Genomic DNA, 24,580 nt, shown 5'->3' on the forward strand with positions numbered 1-24,580 from the left:
AAGATCAGGGATCAAAGCTCAGTATCACACTGTTCGTTTGCAGTTACCCAGTTAGCCATCGGGGAAGCTGCAGGCAAGTTTTAACTTTCAAATCATGTGACTGTTCCCTGTTATACTCCTTTATTGATGGGGCAAAGAGACGTGCACACAGACTGATTATAGTCAAGTGTCAAAATTAAATTACTGCAAGTGGGTGTGAAAAACCTCTCGAGTGGCTCCCATGTCTCTACTTTTTAAACATCATAAAGGGGTCAGGCTGTTTTTGAAATATTTTTGTATTTGCTTAGTGGTTAAAGTTGGCCATTTAATCCCTGGTCTAGAGTTCATTTGACCAGGAGTTTATCCTCGACTGCTTCAGCCTGCCCATATTTTTTTTCCCTGTGTGTGCTTGGGCTACTGTTCATTTCAAGTTAAGTTTAAACCCAAACTGAATGTTTTTGATTGTTTAGCTGATTTTAAGTTTAGCACACACGGTGCAGAGACAGCAGACCAATTAAGAACAGGTACAACATCCCGAATCTGGAATTCCGAAAGCTGTAATTGCCCAAAAACCGGACATTCTTTGAGGCGGCCAAGATGGTGACATCAGGCAGTGAGGGACGAGGAAACTGGTAAAAAAAACGCAGTGCCGGGGGCGGGGGAGCCGCAGGCGACGAGAATCTGCGGGCGGCGAGGAGCGGAGGAATGGCGGGAATCGGCGGACGGTGAGGATCGGTGGATGGCGAGGAGCACCAACAGCGAGGTCCAAAATCTGTCAAAACCTGAAAACCGGCACGGACTCGGTCCCGAGGTTGCCGGATTTCAAACGCTATATCTGTAGTGGGAAAAGAATACTGTGAAAGCCGACAAGCTAAGACACAATGGAAGAAAAGGGAAAATCAAGGCACGTGCAAGTCAAGTGATAGAATTTTTATCGTGCTTGTTGCATACAGGAAGATGTCTCAAATCACATCACATTGAGGAAGAAAAATAGTCGATGCTAATCAGGAAGTGAAAAACAGAAAATTGTAGGAGGCTGAAGGTATGGTCAAAGAGAAGGGTTTTGAGCTAAATGAGAGAAAAGAGGCTAGTGGAAAGGTGCAGATTTCTAGAAAAGAATTTCCCAAGGGAAAGGACTAGGTGGCTGATAAGTGGCCAGCGATTGGAAGGTGCAGAGAGCAGATTATAAGGAGTAAGCTGGTGTTAGAGAGGATTACGGCTTGAGATCACTAAACTGGCAGGAAGACATCTAAACCAAGATTTAAAAACGAGACAAGGCTCTTGAAGTCAATTTGCTAGGGCACAGAGACCCAATGGAGCTTGGGAAAGATGGGGCTGATGGGGCAATGTAGCTAAATGGATGTGGTGGAGAAAGGTCAGTTCAGAGTTTAGCAGTATTCTAAGGTTCCACACCTCTGGAATTTAGCCTAAAGTGGTAGCCGGGGAGGTGACTCGAGTCAAAACAGAGGTATACAGGTTCTATTTATCCCTATTCTTTGCTTTCCCATAAATGTCTGTCTATACATGCAGATACATTCCATTTAATAATATGTGTCATTATTTTTGTAACAAATATCTTGTGGTGCATTATCAAATGTCTTCTCAAAATCCATATACAGTAAACAACATCCACCACATTCCTTTTATCTATACACTCTGATTTCTTCAAGCACGACTTGCACTTTATAAATCCAGGTGACTGTCCCTGATTAGTCCATCCCTTTCTAACGGTTCACTAATTTTGTTTCATAATATTCACTTGAAATTTATCCACAACTGAGCTGACTAAATGGCCTATAATTTCTTCGATTATCGCTTGCTCCATTCTTGAATGAGTGTAACATTTGTTACCCTCCAATCCTTTGGTACAATTTCTGTTTCCAAACTTTTTTTATTGTTAATGCTTCTACTGCCTCCTCCCATACCTCCCTTCAGGAGGCTGAGATGTATACCATCTGGGCCTGAGGGCTTTCCAACTTTTAGTCCCATAGAGATAAGTAATCAAGCATGGGGCTGAGAAGCAGTAGTTGGGTGGTCAGGCACCAGGATAGGTGCTCAAAGGAGGTGTGTATCACAGACAAAGTGTATTCACTAAGAGCTGAGGGGAAGATTGAGGAGAAACTGTAAAATATGGATGGATGAGTCAGCACTAATTAAAAATTATGGGGGTTGTCATCCTTTTCTTTGATTCAACCAAGTACATTAATTGATTCGTTAATATAGTATTTGCTCAATTCACATTATTTTAGTCCAATGCTTGCTGACACCAGCTATCGCAGACTCAAAGAAGACTCAACAGGCATTTATCATGAAATCTGTTGTTTTAAAGTAATAAACAAATACTTGGTTTTGAAACTACTGCATTCTACCATGCCAAACTCCATTAACAGAATATAAAAGTCAAGATCTAATGGTGAACCTATACAAGACTTTTATAAGATCGCAATTGGGAGTTCTGTGAGCTTTGGGCTCCACACTATAGGAAGGATATTGAAGAAATTGATGAGGTGCAGCCAATGTTCCCTGTAAATTTTGGGGGGGCCACGCGGCCCACTCAACATGTGTGGAATTTTCAATTTAAAAGTGTAACAAAGGAGAGAGTTTGCAATTCCCACCCCATCCTACAGCCAATGATAATCCAGGAAATCCTAAGTATGCCTACCCGATGGCTCAGTGTGGTCACTCAGCCAGTGGCTGAGCCACACTGACCAGGCAGATCCAGCTTCCACCCTTGACCTGTGCTGAGTTAAGAGAAATCAGTCAGGGTTCCTGCTCCCGATCACTAGTCCAGTGACCCCTGGGTTAGAGGGAAAATCAGTCAGGGCTCCTGGAGCACCACGCAGCTTAAAGGGAACATTGGATGCAGCAGATTCACTAAGATGCTGCCTTGTCTGAAGAAATATAAATATGAACTAAGACTTGAAAAATTGGGGCAGTTTTTGTTAAAACAAAGGAGATTAATGGATGATTTGACAGAGGTGTTTAAAATGATGAAAGTATTGGGACAGAGTAGATAGAAAAAGACGGTTTCCAGTGATTGAGGGGCCTAGAATGAACATATTTTACAGAGGGTTGTGAGTCTATGGAGTGCAGTTTCCAGGTTGTCATTTCTATGTAATCCATAATATGGAGCACATTGCAACCTTGCCATTACCTATTAACTCATGAAAAACTTTATCATTCATCATTCTGACCATGATTTATCATTCTTTCACACTCGTGAAGAGAACTCCCATAACACATCGTGCCCATGTGTGATATTCTTTGTACACATCTAGGAGGGAGGCAAATGTTAAACCCACATTCCAGAAAGAGAAAAGGATAATCTGGAAACTTGTAGGCCATCATACTGTATGCACCACATTACCCATAAATTTGCAGTAAACAATTTCAAGAGGTTTTACTTACATAAACTACTAAAAGAAAATCCCCCCCCCCTCCTTTTTTAATCTCCATGTAATAACCCTTGTTGAGAGAATTTTGTAATCTGCACTGCCTAGACTAGAATAGATACTTAAATGCCAGGGGGCTAAAGGTTTGTTTGTGATCTATGTGTAGTTAACAGTACAATTGACTTAGCATCCAAAGCCTAGTGAAAGATTAAATTAATAGTAGGATTCTTGCTCCTGAATGATATCATTGCACATCAGTGTGGCAGCTGGGATCAGGTTCAACTGCTACCCACAGCTGAACATCACATGCTGTCCGGCTTCACACATAATGAATGGGTACTTGGGCAAGATATCTGAGCACTATTGGCAAATATACAACTTTAATTCAGCAAGAGCAAGCAACATTACTCCAGCAAGAGCAAGTGCTTTCAGAGGGAGAAAAGGGAAAGGAGTTAAAAGAAACTTTAGAAAGTTTCATATGGAAACAGATTTACTTTAACAAAACGTTCTTGTTTATTGCTTTCACATTAGCAAAAAGGCATAATTTCTAGTTAATAGTGTCCACTTGCAGAAATACAAGTAATAAAGTGATGAAACATCATTTGAAAATCAAATATGTGAGAGACACATTTATTGCACACATCAACTGCAAGTCAATATTGTCTGATTTCTGTTGGACAATGATCCTCTTCCTGATTCCACTTTACAAAGGCCAAGGCAGAAATGATATTACATTTCCATCCAAAGGATGGGTGGGGGCTCTCCAATTTGTTACCGCTTGAAGGTTGGTATTCCAAAGAGACAGAGTCCATCGTTCTTTAAAACTATTAGGTCATTGGAATCCAAGAACTTTATCCACAAATGCTGCAAATTTGTCTGGGTGGCCTGGAGGGAACGGTTTCAGGGATGTGAAGTCCAATTTTTGTAATGTTTCAGAAAGTGTGCTGAAACATGAAGCAAAAAGAAAGTTAATAATGTGGTAAGAAGTCTGTAGTAACAGTTTCTACTTCCTGCAGTCTCACTGGGATGAACTGAGTCAAGACATCACGGCACCTTCCTACAGGGCTTAAGTAATGCATCGCTTACAAAGTAACAAATCTATAATACACATTTTCACAAAGGACATTATGTCTGGGTAAATCCAGTGTACATTGTAACAATTTTTTAAAAGTTATTTAAAAAAAAGGCAAATGTAGATTGTATAGGTCAGACATAATGCATTATCCAAAAACCATAGATTTAAAATTTGCTTGTGAACGTTCTAAAAGGTGAACATGATTTTCTTGGAACACATCACATCACTTCCCTTACTAATTCCTTATGTTATAAGATCTATCCTCTCAAAGGTCTAGATACCATTATTCCAGCTTTTTCTATAGTGATAGGACAGTGGGAATTGATAGATTGGAGGGAACATATAATTATTTTGAGCAACAAGGTGTTTGATGAGCCCCAGGATCATCAATGTTTTGCAGTAGAACCCAGAGTTGTAAATTGTCTGCTTTATTGAGTGGATGACCAGCTTTTTCACCTGTCCGCACGGTTTATGAAACAGCTTTTTCACCTATCCGCACGGTTTATGAAACAGCTTTTTCACCTGTCCGCACGGTTTATGAAACAGTTTTTCACCTGTCCGCACGGTTTATGAAACAGTTTTTCACCTGTCCGCACGGTTTATGAAACAGTTTTTCACCTGTCCGCACGGTTTATGAAACAGCTTTTTCACCTATCTGCACGGTTTATGAAACGGCTTTTTCATCTGTCTGCACGGTTTATGAAACGGCTTTTTCACCTATCTGCACGGTTTATGAAAGTTTTTCACCTGTCCGCACGGTTTATGAAACAGTTTTTCACCTGTCTGCACGGTTTATGAAACAGCTTTTTCACCTATCTGCACGGTTTATGAAACAGCTTTTTCACCTATCTGCACGGTTTATGAAACAGCTTTTTCACCTATCTGCACGGTTTATGAAACAGCTTTTTCACCTACCTGCACGGTTTATGAAACAGCTTTTTCACCTGTCCGCACGGTTTATGAAACAGCTTTTATGCTTCTGCTGACTGTTATGGAGAGAGCTTTTTATGAAGCTGTTCGTCAGCTTTTCTGAGTTTCGCAGTTTGGCATGTATAAAACTTAGTACAAATTTTAAAAGGTATTTTGTTCGCTCACTGATGATATAATAAATAAACTCTTCATTAGGTGCTGTTAAACAAACCAGAACATCCCAACCTAACTTTCGGTCTGTACTGAGTTAGCTGATATTAGCAAGACTAACGGCCTGGTGGTACTACAATTGGCATAAGCACTCCTGGGTTAGGGAGGGGCAATGCCTCATACATAAAAATGCTTCAAATAAAAATTATTTTTAAAAAAACGTGTCACACTTCATCGGGCATACCACTCCTTCACAGTAGAAACATAAATTTGACAATGATGTTTGAGAAAATGTTCCAAAAACTGTGCCTGTGCAAAAAAATGGCCACAACGAGAAAACAATTCAATTCTAAAACAAACCCAAAGCTAATCCTCGGTGGATGAAGTGCACTGAATGTACTCCACCCATCCCCATGTTGTGATTTTATTAAGAATGGTGTAGCTGTCTCAATGCTCTACCAGGCCAGCCTTCTGCTTTTTTCTTCCTCCTCGTGCTGTTCTGCTATCTTGCCCACGTGACCGTTCTTCACATATCAACCTCGACAATGAGAGCCATTAGGCTATTTGACCATCAAGGGCATCACAACCAACCTGATCCTGGCTTCCCTGGATATTGAAATCCGTGCACTTTCCAGCAAAGATTATTGGATAGTGATGAGTAGTAGAACTCAGACTGAATTTCTCTTCCCAAGCCCAAAGACAGCAAGGCAAAAGGAAAAATGGGATCTTATCAAAATCCCTTTTATAAATGAATTGATAGTTCAAATAAATCATTTTCTTTCTCCCTAAAGTTGATTCATGTTGGGGTACTGAGCTATGGACAGCCCTCACGTACCTTACTGTGTGGTTCTCATTCACGTGCCTGAACAGTGAGTATCTATCATTCCTTGCTCACTTGACAGAGATAAATACAAGAGTCACTGAATAGCAATTAGGAGTAGAAACTCTTGCTATTTTTTTTTCCATGTCACTAGCTGAGGTACACAAAGGTTAATTGTAGTGTTCCGATTCTCATTAGCTATTTCAGCACAAGCCTGAAATAAATTCTGGTACCCTTTGGTTGTTATGGCTCAATACCACATGCAATTACCCACTGACTCTCAGGGAGCTATTTTAGAAAATACTTTACCATTTAAAAAAAATCAGAAAGCTAAACTAATGCATACATATACATATACAAACAAACAATCAACACAAAGTAGACAAATGTTAAGTTCCACCCCTCGATCTGGCACTCCACTTTTTGCACGAGCTTGACATACTGAAGCTGAATCTTACCAGCCACCTGCGGCCTGACACTGTCTTTTGGGTAATGCAGAGAGCAGTGACATTCTTGAATTGGCTCTCGATCTTATTTGATGGTCAGACTGGGCTACGCAAATTAAGGGTACACCCCTGGATCACAAGGGGTGTGGTTTGAATATGAGGAACCTGGTACAAATGTTAAAAGGGAAACATTTTAAAAACCAGATCCACAACAGTATGTTTTACAAAGGATTCCCTCTACCTGCAAGTGCAGTACACGAGATGTCCATCATGGTGCAGCTGTTTGGCCAGTTCCAACTGGTGATTGTTCATCAACTTCTCATTAATGACAACTATGAGGGGCTTTCCTGCTTCAAGGGTCTCTAGACAACTGCCAGCGCCTGGATGTGTGTTATAGAGAGAAAAATTAAAGTACATTAAAAATACATCTCCAAAAATCTGAAGGAAAATACTTCTGGCTCTAATGCATTGCCTTCTCACATTCATTTTGATGATACTGACGAAACTTACTGCTGGAGGTACTTTTAAAAAAACTTAATGAATTACTGGTGGCGATGTCATTGAGGCGGCAGATTATCTAATGGCCATTTGGGCCTTTTTACTAGCAGAGGGTCTCATTATGGGGCGCAATTAGTGCATTGCATGTTGCTGACTCACAATGATACCAAACAAAGTTCTGGGGTTCTAGAGGAATAGAATATTAAAGCAAGGAGGTAATGTTAAATTTATATAAAACCAAAAAAGCTTTACAAGGATGTTACCAAAATTGAGGGGATGCAGAAAATTGAGCAGGCTGGGGCTCTTTCCTCATGACAGGATACAGGATAACAGTTTTTTAAATTATGACTGGCTTCAATAGCGTAGGTGTGGAGAAACTACTTCCACATGTGGGTGAGTCTAGAACAAGGGGACATAAAATTAAGATAACGGCTATCAGATCAAATGAAGAATTTAGGAGGAATTTCTTCACAGTGGTGAAATTGTGGAACTTGGGGCTGGATTTTCAGCTTTTGGGGTTTTCCGGCGAAAACGGTAGCGGTACGTGTACCGTTTTCGTTGCGCTACCGTTTTTAGGCTGTATTTTTGGCCTTTACGTCTGCGCCAGGGGCCTATTGGTAAGGGAGGCATTGCACAAGCATTCGCAGCACAAAACACGAGTATTGGCAACTTTAGCCTGGGGTCGTTTGCGCTGCGAGAGAGGCCTTGGGAGGGGGTAAAAAAAATTCCCCAAAACATTCCAAAAACATTTACAAGACCCTTAACTATCTAATTGCTGCAAAAAAATTGTAAAAAATGAAAACTTTAACTTACCTTTTTTGCAGGTTTTCGTACTTACCGCTGCTGGCAGGGCTGCACAGACAGGTTTGAGCTGTGCTGGGCATGGTGTACGAGTTGGGAGAGTGCTGAAAGTCGATCGCAAATGCTAATGGCGTTGTTGCACCTCTCCCTGGCGATACTTGAAACCACCGCCGCAAACAGGTACACGAGGATCCTCCCCGAGCTCTGGGACTGGGTTTTCGCCACGGAGGGTCAAATCGCGGCAAAAACCCGGTCGCAAACCTCTCGAAAATCCGGCCCTTGGTGTTCAAGTTGATAGAATTGACTCATATAAAAGGAGGCTTGATGCATGAAGGAGAAGCAGTAATGTCAACCCCACCATGTTATAAATAAAGAGACAAACTCTTAAAAGTCAAGAGATTTGATATATAAATCATGAGTTGCTACTTTTTTCAAACATAAACCAATATAGACTGACAGTTGGTTTACAAACCTCATTGGTGGCATATTTAATTTCTGACGGGTCAGAGCTCGAAACGCAAACTATATTACTGCATCTGAAAATGCTTTACAAAAAACTTTATAAAAATGATTGCAGTGGCTTTTGTTCTCCCACAGGAAATTTCTATTGCAATGTTTGAATCGGGAAACGTCAGTTTTATGAGTTTTGTGGAATAATCTGTAAATGCTTGACAAAAAAGTACCTTAATATTTATAACTTTCTGCCCTTGAAATGGAGATTTCGAGCTCTGCTATAATTATAGGGTTAAGAAGGGGTCTCGGGGCTCAAATTAACTAATGGGCTGTTTGCAGTGGTCAGCTTTTAGATCGCTTAAAAGGCAGTTGAGATAATGCTGAGAATATGAGATAATGTTGACTTTGCAATAACTAACCGAGGTAAGCTGCATGACTTTGAAATGGAACTACAAGGGACGTAGGAGGGTAGGAAAGCGAAACAATGGTGCAGAAGTGAACTGTTAACAGGATATCATCTGGCCTGAGCAAAGGTCAAGCTAACGACAATAGATTGTGTCCACATCAGTCATGCGTTTGCTTCTTCAGTTATGGAGGCAGTACCTTAATGTTACCTGAGCAAGGAAGAAAACAGGCGAGTGATTATGTGACGAGGAAGGAAATTGACCAACCAGTCACTGTGCACGCGGGCTTTAAACTAATCAAATTGTGCCAAAGAATCGTGCATGAGGTTGAGCATGTATGTTTAAGTGTAAAAAAAGGTTGTTTGAAACTACATATCATTGGACAGTGACCTGGCTAGACCCATAAGACTGCGAATAAAGACTGCTTGAATCTTCGAACACAGACCCGGTGTCGAGTGTTTATTTTAAATACTCCACCACAGCCCTAAAGACTGCGTTAAAAGAGCCTGTTATTGACTGTTGTGTTTTCGAGGCAACAGCCCAACTTACATGCTTGTATTCCAGGTGTTTTTTGAGGTTGTTTACTCAGAATTCCCAATGCTGATGTCCTCAGAACAAACAAGACAAAATGCTTGTTCATCTGAAAGTCTGCCGTTTTTTTACTGGGATGGGACTGCTCCAGTCTGCATGGTATTTGGACCTGTAGTGGCCCCGGTTACTTTGATTTTCCTTTTCCGACATGATTAATGAGATGCTTCATGAGATGTCTGGAGAAGGGAATTGAGGGATATGGAAGCATGGTTGGAATAGTTAATTAGGGTGGGAGCAGGCTCGTGTGGAGTACAAACACTGTTATGGATCAGTTGGACCAAATGGCCAGTTTCTGTGCTGTAGATTCCATGTAATTACCACAAGCCTGAATAACTGTTACAAGCATAATGCACCATTATAGTTTTAATTAACAGCTTAATGATGGTTAAATTGCAATATTCCAATTTCTGTGCTGAACAATGCCAATTTCTCTCCTGAATGCTCAATGAATTTATCTGGCACAGTAATGCCAACCCCACCGTCTCATAAATCAAGAGACAAACCCATAAAACTCAAGAGTCTGGGTATATAAATCAGGAGTTTAAACCAATAGAGATTGACAGTTGGTTTATAAATCTCATTTGTGATTTATTTAATTTCTAACAAGTCAGAGCTCTTAACAAAAATATACGATTGTATTGCATTTGAAAATGCTATACAAAAAACTTAAAAAAAAATCCTGCCTGTAATTATGATGACAGTGATTTTATAAGTTTCCTTTTGTTTTATAGTTTTATGGTTTAGTTCTATTTTAGTAGTGCTGCTCTTAAAAAAAGGGCACTTTTGTTTGATGGGACGACCCCAATATCCCCTTATTGGGTTATTAGAAAAAGCAACAAAAAAGGAATGCATGTTGCATCCTGAGCATTGCATGTGGTGCATTGCCCTTTAAGAATTGCAAAGTGGTGGGCGGTAGAGGAATCGAAACAAAGCATTCATTTGGGCAGCCATCGCTGATTGGTCGGCGCAGATGTCAGTCGAGGCGTTATGATACCGGGACATAGGACACGTGCGAGCTTGACGTCCAGTGAGGGAGCGAACCTGGCGGAGAAACAGACTTCATGTTTGATTGTGGAGTGTAATCGACTCTTCGCTCTGCGGCCTATCCTCCCTCGGCTGAATTTTATTTATTTGTTTTAATTCCCCGGTGGGCTGGGGGGTGTGGTGAGGAGAGAGACCCTCACCCCCTTCCCGTTACCTACTCCCATTCATTGCTGGTGGCGGAGAGAGAAAGGCACAGGGCCGGATGCTTCATGGAAATCATGCCAGTAGAAAAACAATCCTGAGAATTGAGAGTTCTATTGTGAGATCATGAGTGAGGCTTAATCTTACTTAGAAATTGTGTCTCTCGCAATAAATTCGCAAGAGCTGGTATGTATGCTGGTGACTTAGATGCACTTATACAGATCAGGAAGGTCAGAGATTCCATCCTCAGCCCATGCTGAGTAGGTCCTGCTGAAAGAGTATCTTGAGTTAGACTCTAAATTAAAAAGCAGGACCTTGCAATAATTTCTGGATTATTGTCCGAGCCACGTGCAAATTGGCATAGAAGTGGACAGATCAGGAGAATTAACACGTGGCTAAAGGGCAGGTGTGGGGAAAGAGGGGTTGCTTTTCATGGGACATTGGCACCAGTTCTGGGACAGGAAGGAGCTGTACCGAGGGGTACGAGCTCCACCTGATCCAGAATGGGACCAGTGTCCGAGCGGAAAGTGTAAATTGGGAGGTAGCAAAGGCTTTAAACTAGTAAGATATGGGATGGGATCTACAAGAAACGTAATCCCATGAACGAATAAAAATAAATAAACAAAACAGGAAAAGAGAGCATATGAAAGAATAAATAAGGGAGGACATTGATGGCAAGGGAATAAATAGAGTTATAGAACAGGAGTCTAAAAAGATGATTCCACATAAAGTGAGAGGAAATCTTATTAAAAATGAGTTAAACTGTCGTACAGCAACGCACAGTGTCCGTAATAAAACAGGGGAGCTGGAGGCAATCATGTGTTGCGAGGAGTCAGACATAGCAGGAATTACTGAGACGTGGCTACAGAAAAATCACAACTGGGAATTAAACATTGCAGGGTATAACATATTTAGAAAAGATAGAGGGGGAAAATGGGGAGGTTGAGTAGCTGTACTTATTAGGATAACATAATGGTAGCAGAGAAAAGTGACGCAGCTATCAGCAAGTCAAAAATAGAACCCATATGGACAGAGATAAAAGATAAAGGATCAATCACACGAATAGGGCTAGTCTACAGAGCACCTAACATAGAAACATAGAACATAGGTGCAGAAGTAGGCCATTCGGCCCTTTGAGCCTATACCGCCATTCAATGAGTTCATGGCTGAACATGCAACTTCAGTACCCCATTTCTGCTTTCTCGCCATACCCCTTGATCCCCCGAGTAGAAGGAATACATCTAACTCCTTTTTGAATATATTTAGTGAATTGGCCTCAACAACTTTCCGTGGTAGAGAATTCCACAGGTTCACCACTCTCTGGGTGAAGAAATTTCTCCTCATCTCGGTCCTAAATGGCTTACCCCTTATCCTTAGACTGTGACCCCTGGTTCTGGACTTCCCCAACATTGGGAACATTCTACCTGCATCTAACCTGTCTAAACCCGTCAGAATTTTAAACGTTTCAATGAGATCCCCTCTCATTCTTCTGAACTCCAGTGAATACAAGCCCAGTTGATCCAGTCTTTCTTGATATGTCAGTCCCGCTATCCCGGGAATCAGTCTGGTGCAGTCTGGTTCGCTGCACTCCCTCAATAGCAAGAATGTCCTTCCTCAAGTTAGGAGACCAAAACTGTACACAATACTCCAGGTGTGGCCTCACCAAGGCCCTGTACAACTGTAGTAACACATCCCTGACCCTGTACTCAAATCCCCTCGCTATGAAGGCCAACATGCCATTTGCTTTCTTAACCGTCTGCTGTACCTGCATGCCAACCTTCAATGACTGATGTACCATGACACCCAGGTCTAGTTGCACCTCCCCTTTTCCTAATCTGTCACCATTCAGATAATCGTCTGTCTCTCTGTTTTTACCACCAAAGTGGATAACCTCACATTTATCCACATTATACTTCATCTGCCATGCATTTGCCCACTCACCTAACCTATCCAAGTCACTCTGCAGCCTCATAGCATCCTCCTCGCAGCTCACACTGCCACCCAACTTAGTGTCATCCGCAAATTTGGAGATACTACATTTAATCCCCTCGTCTAAATCTTTAATGTACAATGTAAACAGCTGGGGCCCCAGCACAGAACCTTGCGGTACCCCACTAGTCACTGCCTGCCATTCTGAAAAGTACCCATGTACTCCTACTCTTTGCTTCCTGTCTGCCAACCAGTTCTCAATCCATGTCAGCACACTACCCCCAATCCCATGTGCTTTAACTTTGCACATTAATCTCTTGTGTGGGACCTTGTCGAAAGCCTTCTGAAAGTCCAAAAACACCACATCAACTGGTTCCCCCTTGTCCACTCTACTGGAAACATCCTCAAAAAATTCCAGAAGATTTGTCAAGCATGATTTCCCTTTCACAAATCCATGCTGACTTGGACCTATCATGTCACCTCTTTCCAAATGCTCTGCTATGACATCCTTAATAATTGATTCCATCATTTTACCCACTACTGATGTCAGGCTGACCGGTCTATAATTCCGTGTTTTCTCTCGCCCTCCTTTTTTAAAAAGTGGGGTTACATTTGCTACCCTCCACTCCATAGGAACTGATCCAGAGTCTATGGAATGTTGGAAAATGACTGTCAATGCATCCGCTATTTCCAAGGCCACCTCCTTAAGTACTCTGGGATGCAGACCATCAGGCCCTGGGGATTTATCGGCCTTCAATCCCATCAATTTCCCCAACACAATTTCCCGACTAATAAGGATTTCCCTCAGTTCCTCCTTCTTACGAGACCCTCTGACCCCTTTTATATCGGAAGGTTGTTTGTGTCCTCCTTAGTGAATACCGAACCAAAGTTCTTGTTCAATTGGTCTGCCATTTCTTTGTTCCCAGTTATGACTTCCCCTGATTCTGACTGCAGGGGACCTACGTTTGTCTTTACTAACCTTTTTCTCTTCACATATCTATAGAAACTTTTGCAGTCCATTTTAATGTTCCCTGCAAGCTTCCTCTCGTACTCTATTTTCCCTGCCCTAATCAAACCCTTTGTCCTCCTCTGCTGAGTTCTAAATTTCTCCCAGTCCCCGGGTTCGCTGCTATTTCTGACCAATTTGTATGCCACTTCCTTGGCTTTAATACTATCCCTGATTTCCCTTGATAGCCACGGTTGAGCCACCTTCCCTTTTTTATTTTTACACCAGACAGGGATGTACAATTGTTGTAGTTCATCCATGCGATCTCTAAATGTCTGCCATTGCCCACCCACTGTCAACCCCTTAAGTATCATTCGCCAATCTATCCTAGCCAATTCACGCCTCATACCTTCAAAGTTACCCTTCTTTAAGTTCTGGACCATGGTCTCTGAATTAACTATTTCATTCTCCATCCTAATATAGAATTCCACCATATTATGGTCACTCTTCCCCAAGGGGCCTCGCACAACGAGATTGTTAATTAATCCTCTCTCATTACACAACACCCAGTCTAAGATGGCCTCCTCGACATATTGGTCTAGAAAACTATCCCTTATGCACTCCAGGAAATCCTCCTCCACCGTATTGTTTCCAGTTTGGTTAGCCCAATCTATATGCATATTAAAGTCACCCATGATAACTGCTGCACCTTTATTGCATTCACCCCTAATTTCCTGTTTGATGCCCTCCCCAACATTACTACTACTGTTTGGAGGTCTGTACACAACTCCCACTAGCGTTTTCTGCCCTTTGGTATTCCGTAGCTCCAGCCATACCGATTCCACATCATCCAAGCTAATGTCTTTCCTTACAATTGTATTAATTTCCTCTTTAACCAGCAACGCCACCCCGCCTCCTTTTCCTTTCTGTCTATCTTTCCTAAATGCTGAATACCCTTGGATGTTGAGTTCCCAGCCTTGGTCCCCCTGGAGCCATGTCTCCGTGATGCCAACCACATCGTTTCCGTTAACAGCTATCTGCACAGTTAATTCGTTCACCTTATTCCGAATACTCCTCGCATTGAGGCACAGGGCCTTCAGGCTTGCCTTTTCAACATACTTTGACCCTTTAGAATTTTGCTGCAAAGTGACCCTTTTTGTTTTTTGCCTTGGGTTTCTCTGCCCTCCACTTTTACACATCTCCTTTCTGTCTTTTGCTTCTGTCTCCATTTTGTTTCCCTCTGTCTCCCTGCATTGGTTCCCATCCCCCTGCCATATTAGTTTAACTACTCCCCAACAGCACTAGCAAACACACCTCCTCGAACATTGGTTCCGGTCCTGCCTAGGTGCAGACCGTCCGGTTTGTACTGGTCCCACCTCCCCTAGAACCGGTTCCAATGCCCCAGGAATTTGAATCCTTCCCTGTTGCACCATTGCTCAAGCCACGTATTCATCTGAGCTATCCTGCGATTCCTACTCTGACTAGCATGTGGCACTGGTAGCAATCTCGAGATTACTACTTTTGAGGTCCTACTTTTTAATTTAGCTCCTCGCTCCTTAAATTCGTGTCGTAGGACCTCATCTCGTTTTTTACCTATATCGTTGGTACCAATGTGCACCACGACAACTGGCTGTTCACCCTCCCTTTTCAGACTGTCCTGCACCCGCTCCGAGACATCCTTGACCCTTGCACCAGGGAGGCAACATACCATCCTGGAGTCTCGGTTGCAGCCGCAGAAATGCCTATCTATTCCCCTTACAATAGAATCCTCTATCACTATCGCTCTCCCACTCTTTTTCCTGCCCTCCTGTGCAGCAGAGCCAGCCACGGTGCCATGAATTTGGCTGCTGCTGCTCCCCCCTGATGAGTCATTCCCCTCAACAGTACTCAAAGCGGTGTATCTGTTTTGCAGGGGGGAAGGGAGGTGGAGGGAAGAAATACGCAGACAAAATAGGGAAATTCGTAAAAAACAAAGAATAATAATCATGGAGGATTTCAACTACCCCAATATTAATTGGACAGAAGAGGTAGGTAAAAGGGATAAGGGAATGGAGTTCCTACAATGTGTACAGGACTCCTTTCTAATCCAATATGTAAAAAGCCCAACAAGGGGGGATTTGCTATTGGATCTAATAATGGGGAATGAACCAGAGCAGATAAGAGAAACATAGAAAATAGGTGCAGGAGTAAGCCATTCAGCCCTTCGAGTCTGCACCACTATTCAATATGATCATGGCTGATCATGCAACTTCAGTACCCCATTCCTGGTTTCTCTCCATACCCCTTGATCCCTTTAGTCATAAGGGCCACATCGAACTCCCTCTTGAATATATGTAATGAACTGACCTCAACAACTTTCTGTGGTCGAGAATTCCACAAGTTCACAATTCTCTGAGTGAAGAAGTTTCTCCTCATCTCGGTCCTAAAGTAGGAGAACATCTATGCAATAGTGACTATAATATAATGTTTTATAATGATAATTGAGAAGGACATAAGTATAACGAAAACCAGGGTAATAGATTGGAGAAAAGCTGATTTTGAGGTGCTGAGAATAGAACTTGGGAGAATAAAATGGGCCACAATATTGGCAAACAATAATGTAGAACAGCAATGGGAAACATTTAAAACGGTGTTCAATAGAGTGCAGGAACAATATATTACGCTAAAAGGAAAAAACAAACTAAACATTAATCAGACTTCATGGATGAATAAAGCCAAAAGGGAACAATTGAGGATAAGGAAAGAGGCATACACTAAGTACACAGACAGCAGAGGAGTGCATGATAAGGGAGAATATGAAGAGATTAGAAGAGAAGTGAAAAAACGATTAGGAAGGCAAAGAGGAACTATGAAATTAAATTATCAAGGAACATACAATAAAATAGTAACATATTTTATAGGCACATCAATAAAAAAGGTTGAGATGGGAATAGGGTCATTAGGGATACACAGGATAATACCACAGGTAACGATAGAGAGATGGTAGAAATATTAAATAATTATTTTGCTTCAGTATTTAAAAGGGAGATGGAACAGGTGGACATGACATTGGATGATGAGATTAGTAATGAGATAAGTGCATTTAAAATAAAAAGAGGGGATCTATTAAATAAACTAATCAAACTCAAAGGGGATAAAACTCCTGGTCTGGATGGATTACATCCATGCATTTTAAAAGAATCTAGGGAAGAGATAGCAGAGGCATTACTACACACGTTAGAAAAAGGTATAGTGCCAGAGGACTGGTGGATAGCTAATGTAATACCTATATTTAAGAAGGGAGCTAGAACATGTCCTGGGAATTATAGACCAGTCAGTTTAACATCAGTGGTAGGAAAAATAATGGAATCCCTATGAAAGGAGAAAATAGAAGAGCATCGAGAAATCAAAAATATAATAACGAATAGTCAGCATGGATTTCAAAAGGTAAAGTCTTGACCAACCTCAATGAATCTTTTGAAGAGGTAACAGAGAGAGTAGGCAATGGTAATGCAGTAGATGTAATTTATTTAGATTTTCAAAATGCTTTTGATAAGGTACCCCATAATAGACTGATAAACAAGGTCAGAGAATGTGGAGTTAGGGGACAAGTAGCAGAATGGATAGCTAGATGGCTTCAAGACAGAAAGCAGAGAGTCGGGGTAAAAGGTGGGTAGTGGTGTTCCACAAGGATCAGTGCTGGGACTTCTGTTGTTCATAATTCATATTAACGATTCAGACTTTGGAATAAATAAACACAATTTCTAAATGTGCAGATGACACCAAATTGGGGGGCATGGGGAGTTAGGCAATACTGGGGAGGACTGCAACAAATTACAGGAAGACAAAAATAAACTTGCAGAATGGACGTTGTTATGTATTTAACCCTTTTTGATTGTGGTGGACGCTTACTCAAAATGGATTGAACGTGCAATAATGTCTGTAAGCAAATCCACGGCCACCACTGAAAGCCTACGAGCCATGTTTGCCATGCACGGCTTGCCTGATGTCCTAGTCAGCAACAATGGGCTGTGCTTCACCAGTGCTGTATTCAAGGAATTCATGACCCGCAACGGGATCAAACACGTCACATCTGCCCCGTTCAACCCGCATCCAACGGCCAGGCAGAACGGGTAGTTCAGACCATCAAGCAAAGCTTCAAACGTGCGTCGGAAGGCTCCCTGCAGACCCGGTTGTCCTGAGTGCTGCTCAGCTGCCGCACCAGGCCCCACTCACTCACCGGGTTTCCCCAGCCAAGCTGCTCATGAAAAGGGCGCTTAAAACAAGGCTCTCTCTTGTCCACCCTGATCTCCATTATCACGTGGAGGGCAAGCGGCATCAACAAAGTGTGTACCATGACCACGCAAATTTGTCACGCGATATTGAAATCAATGATCCTGTGTTTATGCTCAATTATGGATATGGTCCCAAATGGCTTGCTGGCACGCTCACAGCCAAAGAGGGGAGTAGGGTGTTTCAGGTCAAATTGGCCAATGGACAAACGCACAGAAAACATTTGGATCAAATCAAATTGCGGTTCACCAACAGCTACGAACAAACCGAAGAGGACACCACCAACTTTGAGCCTCTAATACACACACAAGTGGCAACTGACATCATGGTTTACCACGAAACCGAACTCATCATCCCCAGCAGCCCGGCAAGGCCGGCTGCTCAACAGCCCAGTGAAGAGCTGACCAACCCACCCACAGCCGCGTTTGTACCGAGACCATCGACAGGGGAGCATAAAGCCCCAGATCATCTCACTTTGTAAATAAGTGTACTGTTGACTTCACAGGGGGAGTGATGTTATGTATTTAACCCTTTGTAACCTGCATGACACCTGACCACCAGGGGGCCCACCTGTTGGAGTCCCAAGGGATCCCAGCATCCCTTGGGAGCACGGTATATAAGCAGGCCACCCACGAGGTACTGACACTCTGGAATCTTAATAAAGGAGCTAAGGTCACACTTGCTCACTACACACAGTACTCAGCCTCACCCTTTATTATGAGTGTAATCGACATATAATTGGCAAATGAAGTTCAACAAGATAAATGTGAGGTATTACATTTTGGTAGGAAGAATAGGGAGGTCACTTATGACTTGGAGGGTGTGACTCTCGGTAATGTAGAGGAACAAAGAGATCCCAGCGAGTACAAATACACAAATAACTAAAGGTTACGACATAGGTTAACAAAGCCACAGAAAAAACAAACCAAGCACTCGGGTTTATTTCTAGAGGTATAGAATTGAAAAGTAGGGAAGTTATGCTAAACCTGCATCGAACCTTGGTTAGATCACACTTAGAGTAATGTGTACCGTTCTGGTCGCCATATTATAAAAAGGATATAGAGACATTGGAGAGGGTGCAGAGAGGATTTACAAGGATGATACCAGAATTGCGAAGGTATACATATCAGGAAAGGATAAACAAGCTGGGTTTCCCCCCAGGGGGGGATAAAAAATAAAAAATAAAATAAACAAGCTGGGTCTCTTTTCTCCTAAAAAAAGGCTGAGGGGTGACCTAATAGAGGTCTTGTAAAATTATGAAAGGTGGATACAGAGAAAATATTTCCACTTGTGGGGAAGAGCATAACTAGAGGCCATCAATATAAGATAGCCACCATGAAATCCAATAGGGAATTCAGAAAAAACTTCTTTACCCAAAGAATGGTGAGAATGTGGAACTCGCTACCATGGGGAGTGGTTGAAGCGAATAGGGGAGGCTAGACAAGCATATGAGAGAGAAGGAAATAGAGGTTTATGCTAATAGATTTAGATGAGGAAAGACGGTAGGAGGCTCGAGTGGAGCATAAACGGCCTGTTTCTGTGCAGTATTTCCTATGTAATCCTATGATAGTTGATCTCAGCAACAATGGTAGTCGGAGCATTAAAATTGGCTTGAGTGTTCCTGGGCTAGGAAACAGAAACTCTGCCAGGGTACCTTTTCACTATCCACAGACACTTGCTGAAGGTTCTCTGTATGGATATTAGGTGAGGATAGGAATGGGTTCAACTAAAAATGCCCTCCATAGTTGAATAAGCTGTCAACACTCATTGTTATATTTACATTACTGAGCCATCAACAGAGCAACTAGAGTGTATCATGCTTCATCTCAAACTATAGGAATCAACACTTACCAGCGTGACTGATAACGAGTGTAGCATTCTGTATGTCATCTGCTATTGAATCCTTGAACCTGTAAACTTCCAGAGTAAAATTTGTTCCAACTAAAGGCTTTGGTTCAACAGAGCCACGGCCGATCTGAAGAATCAGCTTCCTGCAGCCCAGATCTTGAAGAATCTAAGAATAAATAATAAGTGATATAGGAAGAAGTCCAACAAATCTGAACAGGATAGCAATTAGCAACAAACGAATATCTCAGTTATGGGAAAGTGCCTACACCAATTCAGTACCGAACAAATGTGCAAACCCAAGGTAAAACCTCTCAGGGGCCGGATCAGATGCATCTAAGGATCCTTAAGGAACCAAGGGAGGACATTGCTGGAACTCTGGCACAAATCTTCCAGAAATCACTGAATACTGGAGACATGTCTGGGGACCAGATGTTACTCTTATTTTTAAAAAAGGTAGCAAGAGTAACTCAGGAAATACAGACCAGTGAGTTTGACATCCATTATCAGTAAGGTTATGGAAACCCTTATTGAAGATAAGATCATGGAGCATTGGATAGAAATAAAATCATAAAAGATAGCCAATATAGGTTCATGGAGGTGAGGCCTTGCCAATCCAATTTATTGGTTTTCTTTAAAGGTGTGACGAAGGAGCTTGATAAGGATAAGGCAGTGGATGTGGTATACTTGGATTTCAGTAAGGCTTTTGATTTCCTCTGGAAAGGCTGGTACTGAAAATAAAGAAAGTGGGAATCAGTGGAAATATTTTACAAACGATACATAATTGATTGACCAATAGAACCCAGAGCGTGGTGATACAGGGATTGACATCAGCCTGGGCGAATGTTACCAGTGGGGTCCCACAAAGGTCAGTTTTTCATTTCCTGAATTCAATTCATTCCCTGACCAGAACCCTTGAAAGAAGGATTTACATCTCCATTGAGCCTTACCAAATCTCTTTAAACATTTGAAATCAATTCACATGCAATGAATTACTTTCAAATGCATTGACTGTTTTTAGGCAGAGAAATGAAGCAGCCACTTTGCATACAAGATTCCGCAAACAGCAATCAGAGGAACGACCAGTTAATTTTTATCGAAACATAGAAACATAGAAAATAGGTGCAGGAGCAGGCCATTCGGCCTTTCGAGCCTGCACCACCATTCAATATGATCATGGCTGATCATTCTCTCAGTACCCCTTTCTTGCTTTCTCTACATACCCCTTGATCCCTTTAGCCGTAAGGGCCATATCGAACTCCCTCTTGAATATATCCAATGAACTGACATCAATAAGAACATAAGAATTAGGAACAGGAGTAGGCCATCTAGCCCCTCGAGCCTGCTCCGCCATTCAACAAGATCATGGCTGATCTGGCCGTGGACTCAGCTCCACTTACCCGCCCGCTCCCCGTAACCCTTAATTCCCTTATTGGTTAAAAATTGTGACTTGAATACATTCAATGAGTTAGCCTCAACTGCTTCCTTGGGCAGAGAATTCCACAGATTCACAACCCTCTGGGAGAAGAAATTCCCTCTCAACTCGGTTTTAAATTGGCTCCCCCATATTTTGAAGCTGTGCCCTCTAGTTCGAGTCTCCCTGACCAGTGGAAACAACCTCTCTGCCTCTATCTTGTCTATCCCTTTCATTATTTTAAATGTTACTGTAAGATCACCCCTCATCCTTCTGAACTCCAACGAGTAAAGACCCAATCTACTCAATCTATCATCATAAGGTAACCCCCTCATCTCTGGAATCAGCCTAGTGAATCGTCTCTGTACCCCCTCCAAAGCTAGTATATCCTTCCTTAAGTAAGGTGACCAAAACTGCACGCAGTATTCCAGGTACGGCCTCACCAATACCCTATACAGTTGCAGAAGGACATCGCTGCTTTTGTACTCCATCCCTCTCGCAATGAAGGCCAACATTCCATTCGCCTTCCTGATTACCTGCTGCACCTGCAAACTAACTTTTTTTTGGGATTCATGCACAAGGACCACGACCGAGGTTTCGGGTGGCGGTCGGACGAGAGGGCTGTGGCTGGTGAGGTGACCAGGGTCAGGGACCTGCTCGATGGCGGAGGAGCGGGCTGGATGGCGCCAGACACGCTGGCGCGGCGCCTAAATTCTACCAACATCCGCCGCGCGGCCGATGCCATCGAGTTGCTAAAAACAGCTCTGGGCTCCGACTCTGTTAGGTGCATCGAGGAGGCTCAAGCACGTGGGGAGATCCCGTCCGAACTGACCCCCGTCCGGACGGAATTCCTCATAGGCGCCAAACCCCGGAACCTCCCTCGGGAGCCGGCGCCTCACAACTTGAGCCGCCTCGAGGAAATCCCCTCCGTGCCTTTCAGTTCTGCGCGGAGGGATTTCCTGTACGGGTTGCTCCTGCACACTCTCAACTTTGCCATCCTCGCCTGCCGTCCGGACACGCCATGGCGTACCATCTTGCCGTCCGGAGGAGGCGGGGGTCCCCGATGGAGGGCACTCTACGCGGGAGTCCTCCCAGTATTTATCGGGGACTTGGCCTGGAGGGTGGTGCACGGAGCAGTCCCGTGCAATAAATTTTTAAGCCGGTTCACGGGCTCCCAGGCCGCCTGCAATTTCTGCAGTCTGGAAGAGTCCGTGTTCCATGTTTTTATGGAAGGCACGAGGTTGCAGCCCCTGTTTTATTATTTAAAGGGGCTGCTCCTGAAATTCTGGCTGCACTTCAGTCCCACACTCCTGATCTTTGGACACCCTGTGCGGAGGGGAGCGGGTAGGTCTGAGGGCCTCCTCGTAGGACTGCTCCTGAGCACGGCCAAGGGTGCCATCAGCCGGTCCAGGCAGCGGGCGGTCGAGGGGGTCGTTCAACCTGACTGCCTGCCGCTTCCGCGCGTACATCCGCGCCAGGGTGTCCTTGGAGATGGAGCACGCGGTGTCCACCGGTACGCTCGCGGCCTTCCGCGAGACGTGGGCACCGGAGGGACTGGAGTGCATCGTCACGCCCGGCAACCAAATTTTAATTTGATTTTATGTTTTAAAGTTTAATTTGTTTTAATTGCCGGTGTTTGTTAGTGTCCCCCTCCCCTTTTATAGGGGGCACTTAGGAAAAATAATATTATTTTAGTGCCCAAAATTTTTTTTAAAAAAAAACACAAAAAAATATGAAAAATGGGCTTTGTAAATGTTTGGTGCGTCCCCCAGATCGGGGGACCACGGTTTAATGTTTTTGTTTGCTCCAAAAGAGTTTCATGCACAAGGACCCCCAGGTCCCTCTGCACAGCAGTATGTTGGAATTTCTCCCCATTCAAATAATATTCCCTTTTATTGTTTTTTTTTCCCAAGGTGGATGACCTCACACTTACCGACATTGTATTCCATCTGCCAAACATAAGCCCATTCGCTTAACCTATCTAAATCTCTTTGCAGCCTTTCTGTGTCCTCTACACAACCCGCTTTCCCACTAATCTTTGAGTCATCTGCAAATTTTGTTACACTACACTCTGTCCCCTCTTCCAGGTCATCTATGTATATTGTAAACAGTTGTGGTCCCAGCACCGATCCCTGTGGCACACCACTAACCACCGATTTCCAACCCGAAAAGGACCCATTTATCCCGACTCTCTGCTTTCTGTTCGCCAGCCAATTCTCTATCCATGCTAATACATTTCCTCTGACTCCGCGTACCTTTATCTTCTGCAGTAATCTTTTGTGTGGCACCTTATCAAATGCCTTTTGAAAATCTAAATACACCACATCCATCGGTACACCTCTATCCACCATGCTCGTTATATCCTCAAAGAATTCCAGTAAATTAGTTAAACATGATTTCCCCTTCATGAATCCATGCTGCGTCTGCTTAGAAACATAGAACATAGAAAATAGGTGCAGGAGTAGGCCATTCGGCCCTTCTAGCCTGCACCGCCATTCAATGAGTTCATGGCTGAACATTCAACTTCAGTACCCCATTCCTGCTTTCTCGCCATACCCCTTGATCCCCCTAGTAGTAAGGATCTCATCTAACTCCTTTTTGAATATATTTAGTGAATTGGCCTCAACAACTTTCTGTGGTAGAGAATTCCACAGGTTCACCACTCTCTGGGTGAAGAAGTTCCTCCGCATCTCGGTCCTAAATGGCTTACCCCTTATCCTTAGACTGTGACCTCTGGTTCTGGACTTCCCCAACATTGGGAACATTCTTCCTGCATCTAACCTGTCTAACCCCGTCAGAATTTTAAATGTTTCTATGAGGTCCCCTCTCATTCTTCTGAACTCCAGTGAATACAAGCCCAGTTGATCCAGTCTTTCTTGATAGGTCAGTCCCGCCATCCCGGGAATCAGTCTGGTGAACCTTTGCTGCACTCCCTCAATAGCAAGAATGTCCTTCCTCAGGTTAGGAGACCAAAACTGTACATAATACTCCAGGTGTGGCCTCACCAATGCCCTGTACAACTGTAGCAACACCTCCCTGCCCCTGTACTCAAATCCCCTTGCTATGAAGGCCAACATGCCATTTGCTTTCTTAACCGCCTGCTGCACCTGCATGCCAACCTTCAATGACTGATGTACCACGACACCCAGGTCTCTTTGCACCTCCCCTTTTCCTAATCTGTCACCATTCAGATAATAGTCTGTCTCTCTGTTTTTACCACCAAAGTGGATAACCTCACATTTATCCACATTATACTTCATCTGCCATGCATTTGCCCACTCACCTAACCTATCCAAGTTGCTCTGCAGCCTCACAGCATCCTCCTCGCAGCTCACACTGCCACCCAACTTAGTGTCATCCGCAAATTTGGAGATACTACATTTAATCCCCTCATCTAAATCATTAATGTACAGTGTAAACAGCTGGGGCCCTAGCACAGAACCTTGCGGT

At 43.1% G+C, this 24,580-nt stretch overlaps 1 protein-coding gene across 1 annotated transcript in view; it reads right to left on the reverse strand.

Annotated features, from left to right (window-relative positions):
• Positions 1 to 24,580, reverse strand: part of alg13 (ALG13 UDP-N-acetylglucosaminyltransferase subunit) — a 125,137-nt gene that overhangs the window by 91,115 nt on the left and 9,442 nt on the right. Inside the window, exons 2-4 of the mRNA XM_070883944.1 lie at positions 19,723 to 19,885; positions 7,034 to 7,172; positions 4,209 to 4,315 (exon numbers count right to left, since the gene is read on the reverse strand). Coding sequence (XP_070740045.1) covers positions 4,209 to 4,315; positions 7,034 to 7,172; positions 19,723 to 19,885 — 409 coding nt within the window. The remainder of the gene's footprint in view (positions 1 to 4,208; positions 4,316 to 7,033; positions 7,173 to 19,722; positions 19,886 to 24,580) is intronic.

This window comes from Pristiophorus japonicus, chromosome 6, assembly GCF_044704955.1.
Source record: "Pristiophorus japonicus isolate sPriJap1 chromosome 6, sPriJap1.hap1, whole genome shotgun sequence".
In the NCBI taxonomy this organism is placed as follows: domain Eukaryota; kingdom Metazoa; phylum Chordata; class Chondrichthyes; family Pristiophoridae; genus Pristiophorus; species Pristiophorus japonicus.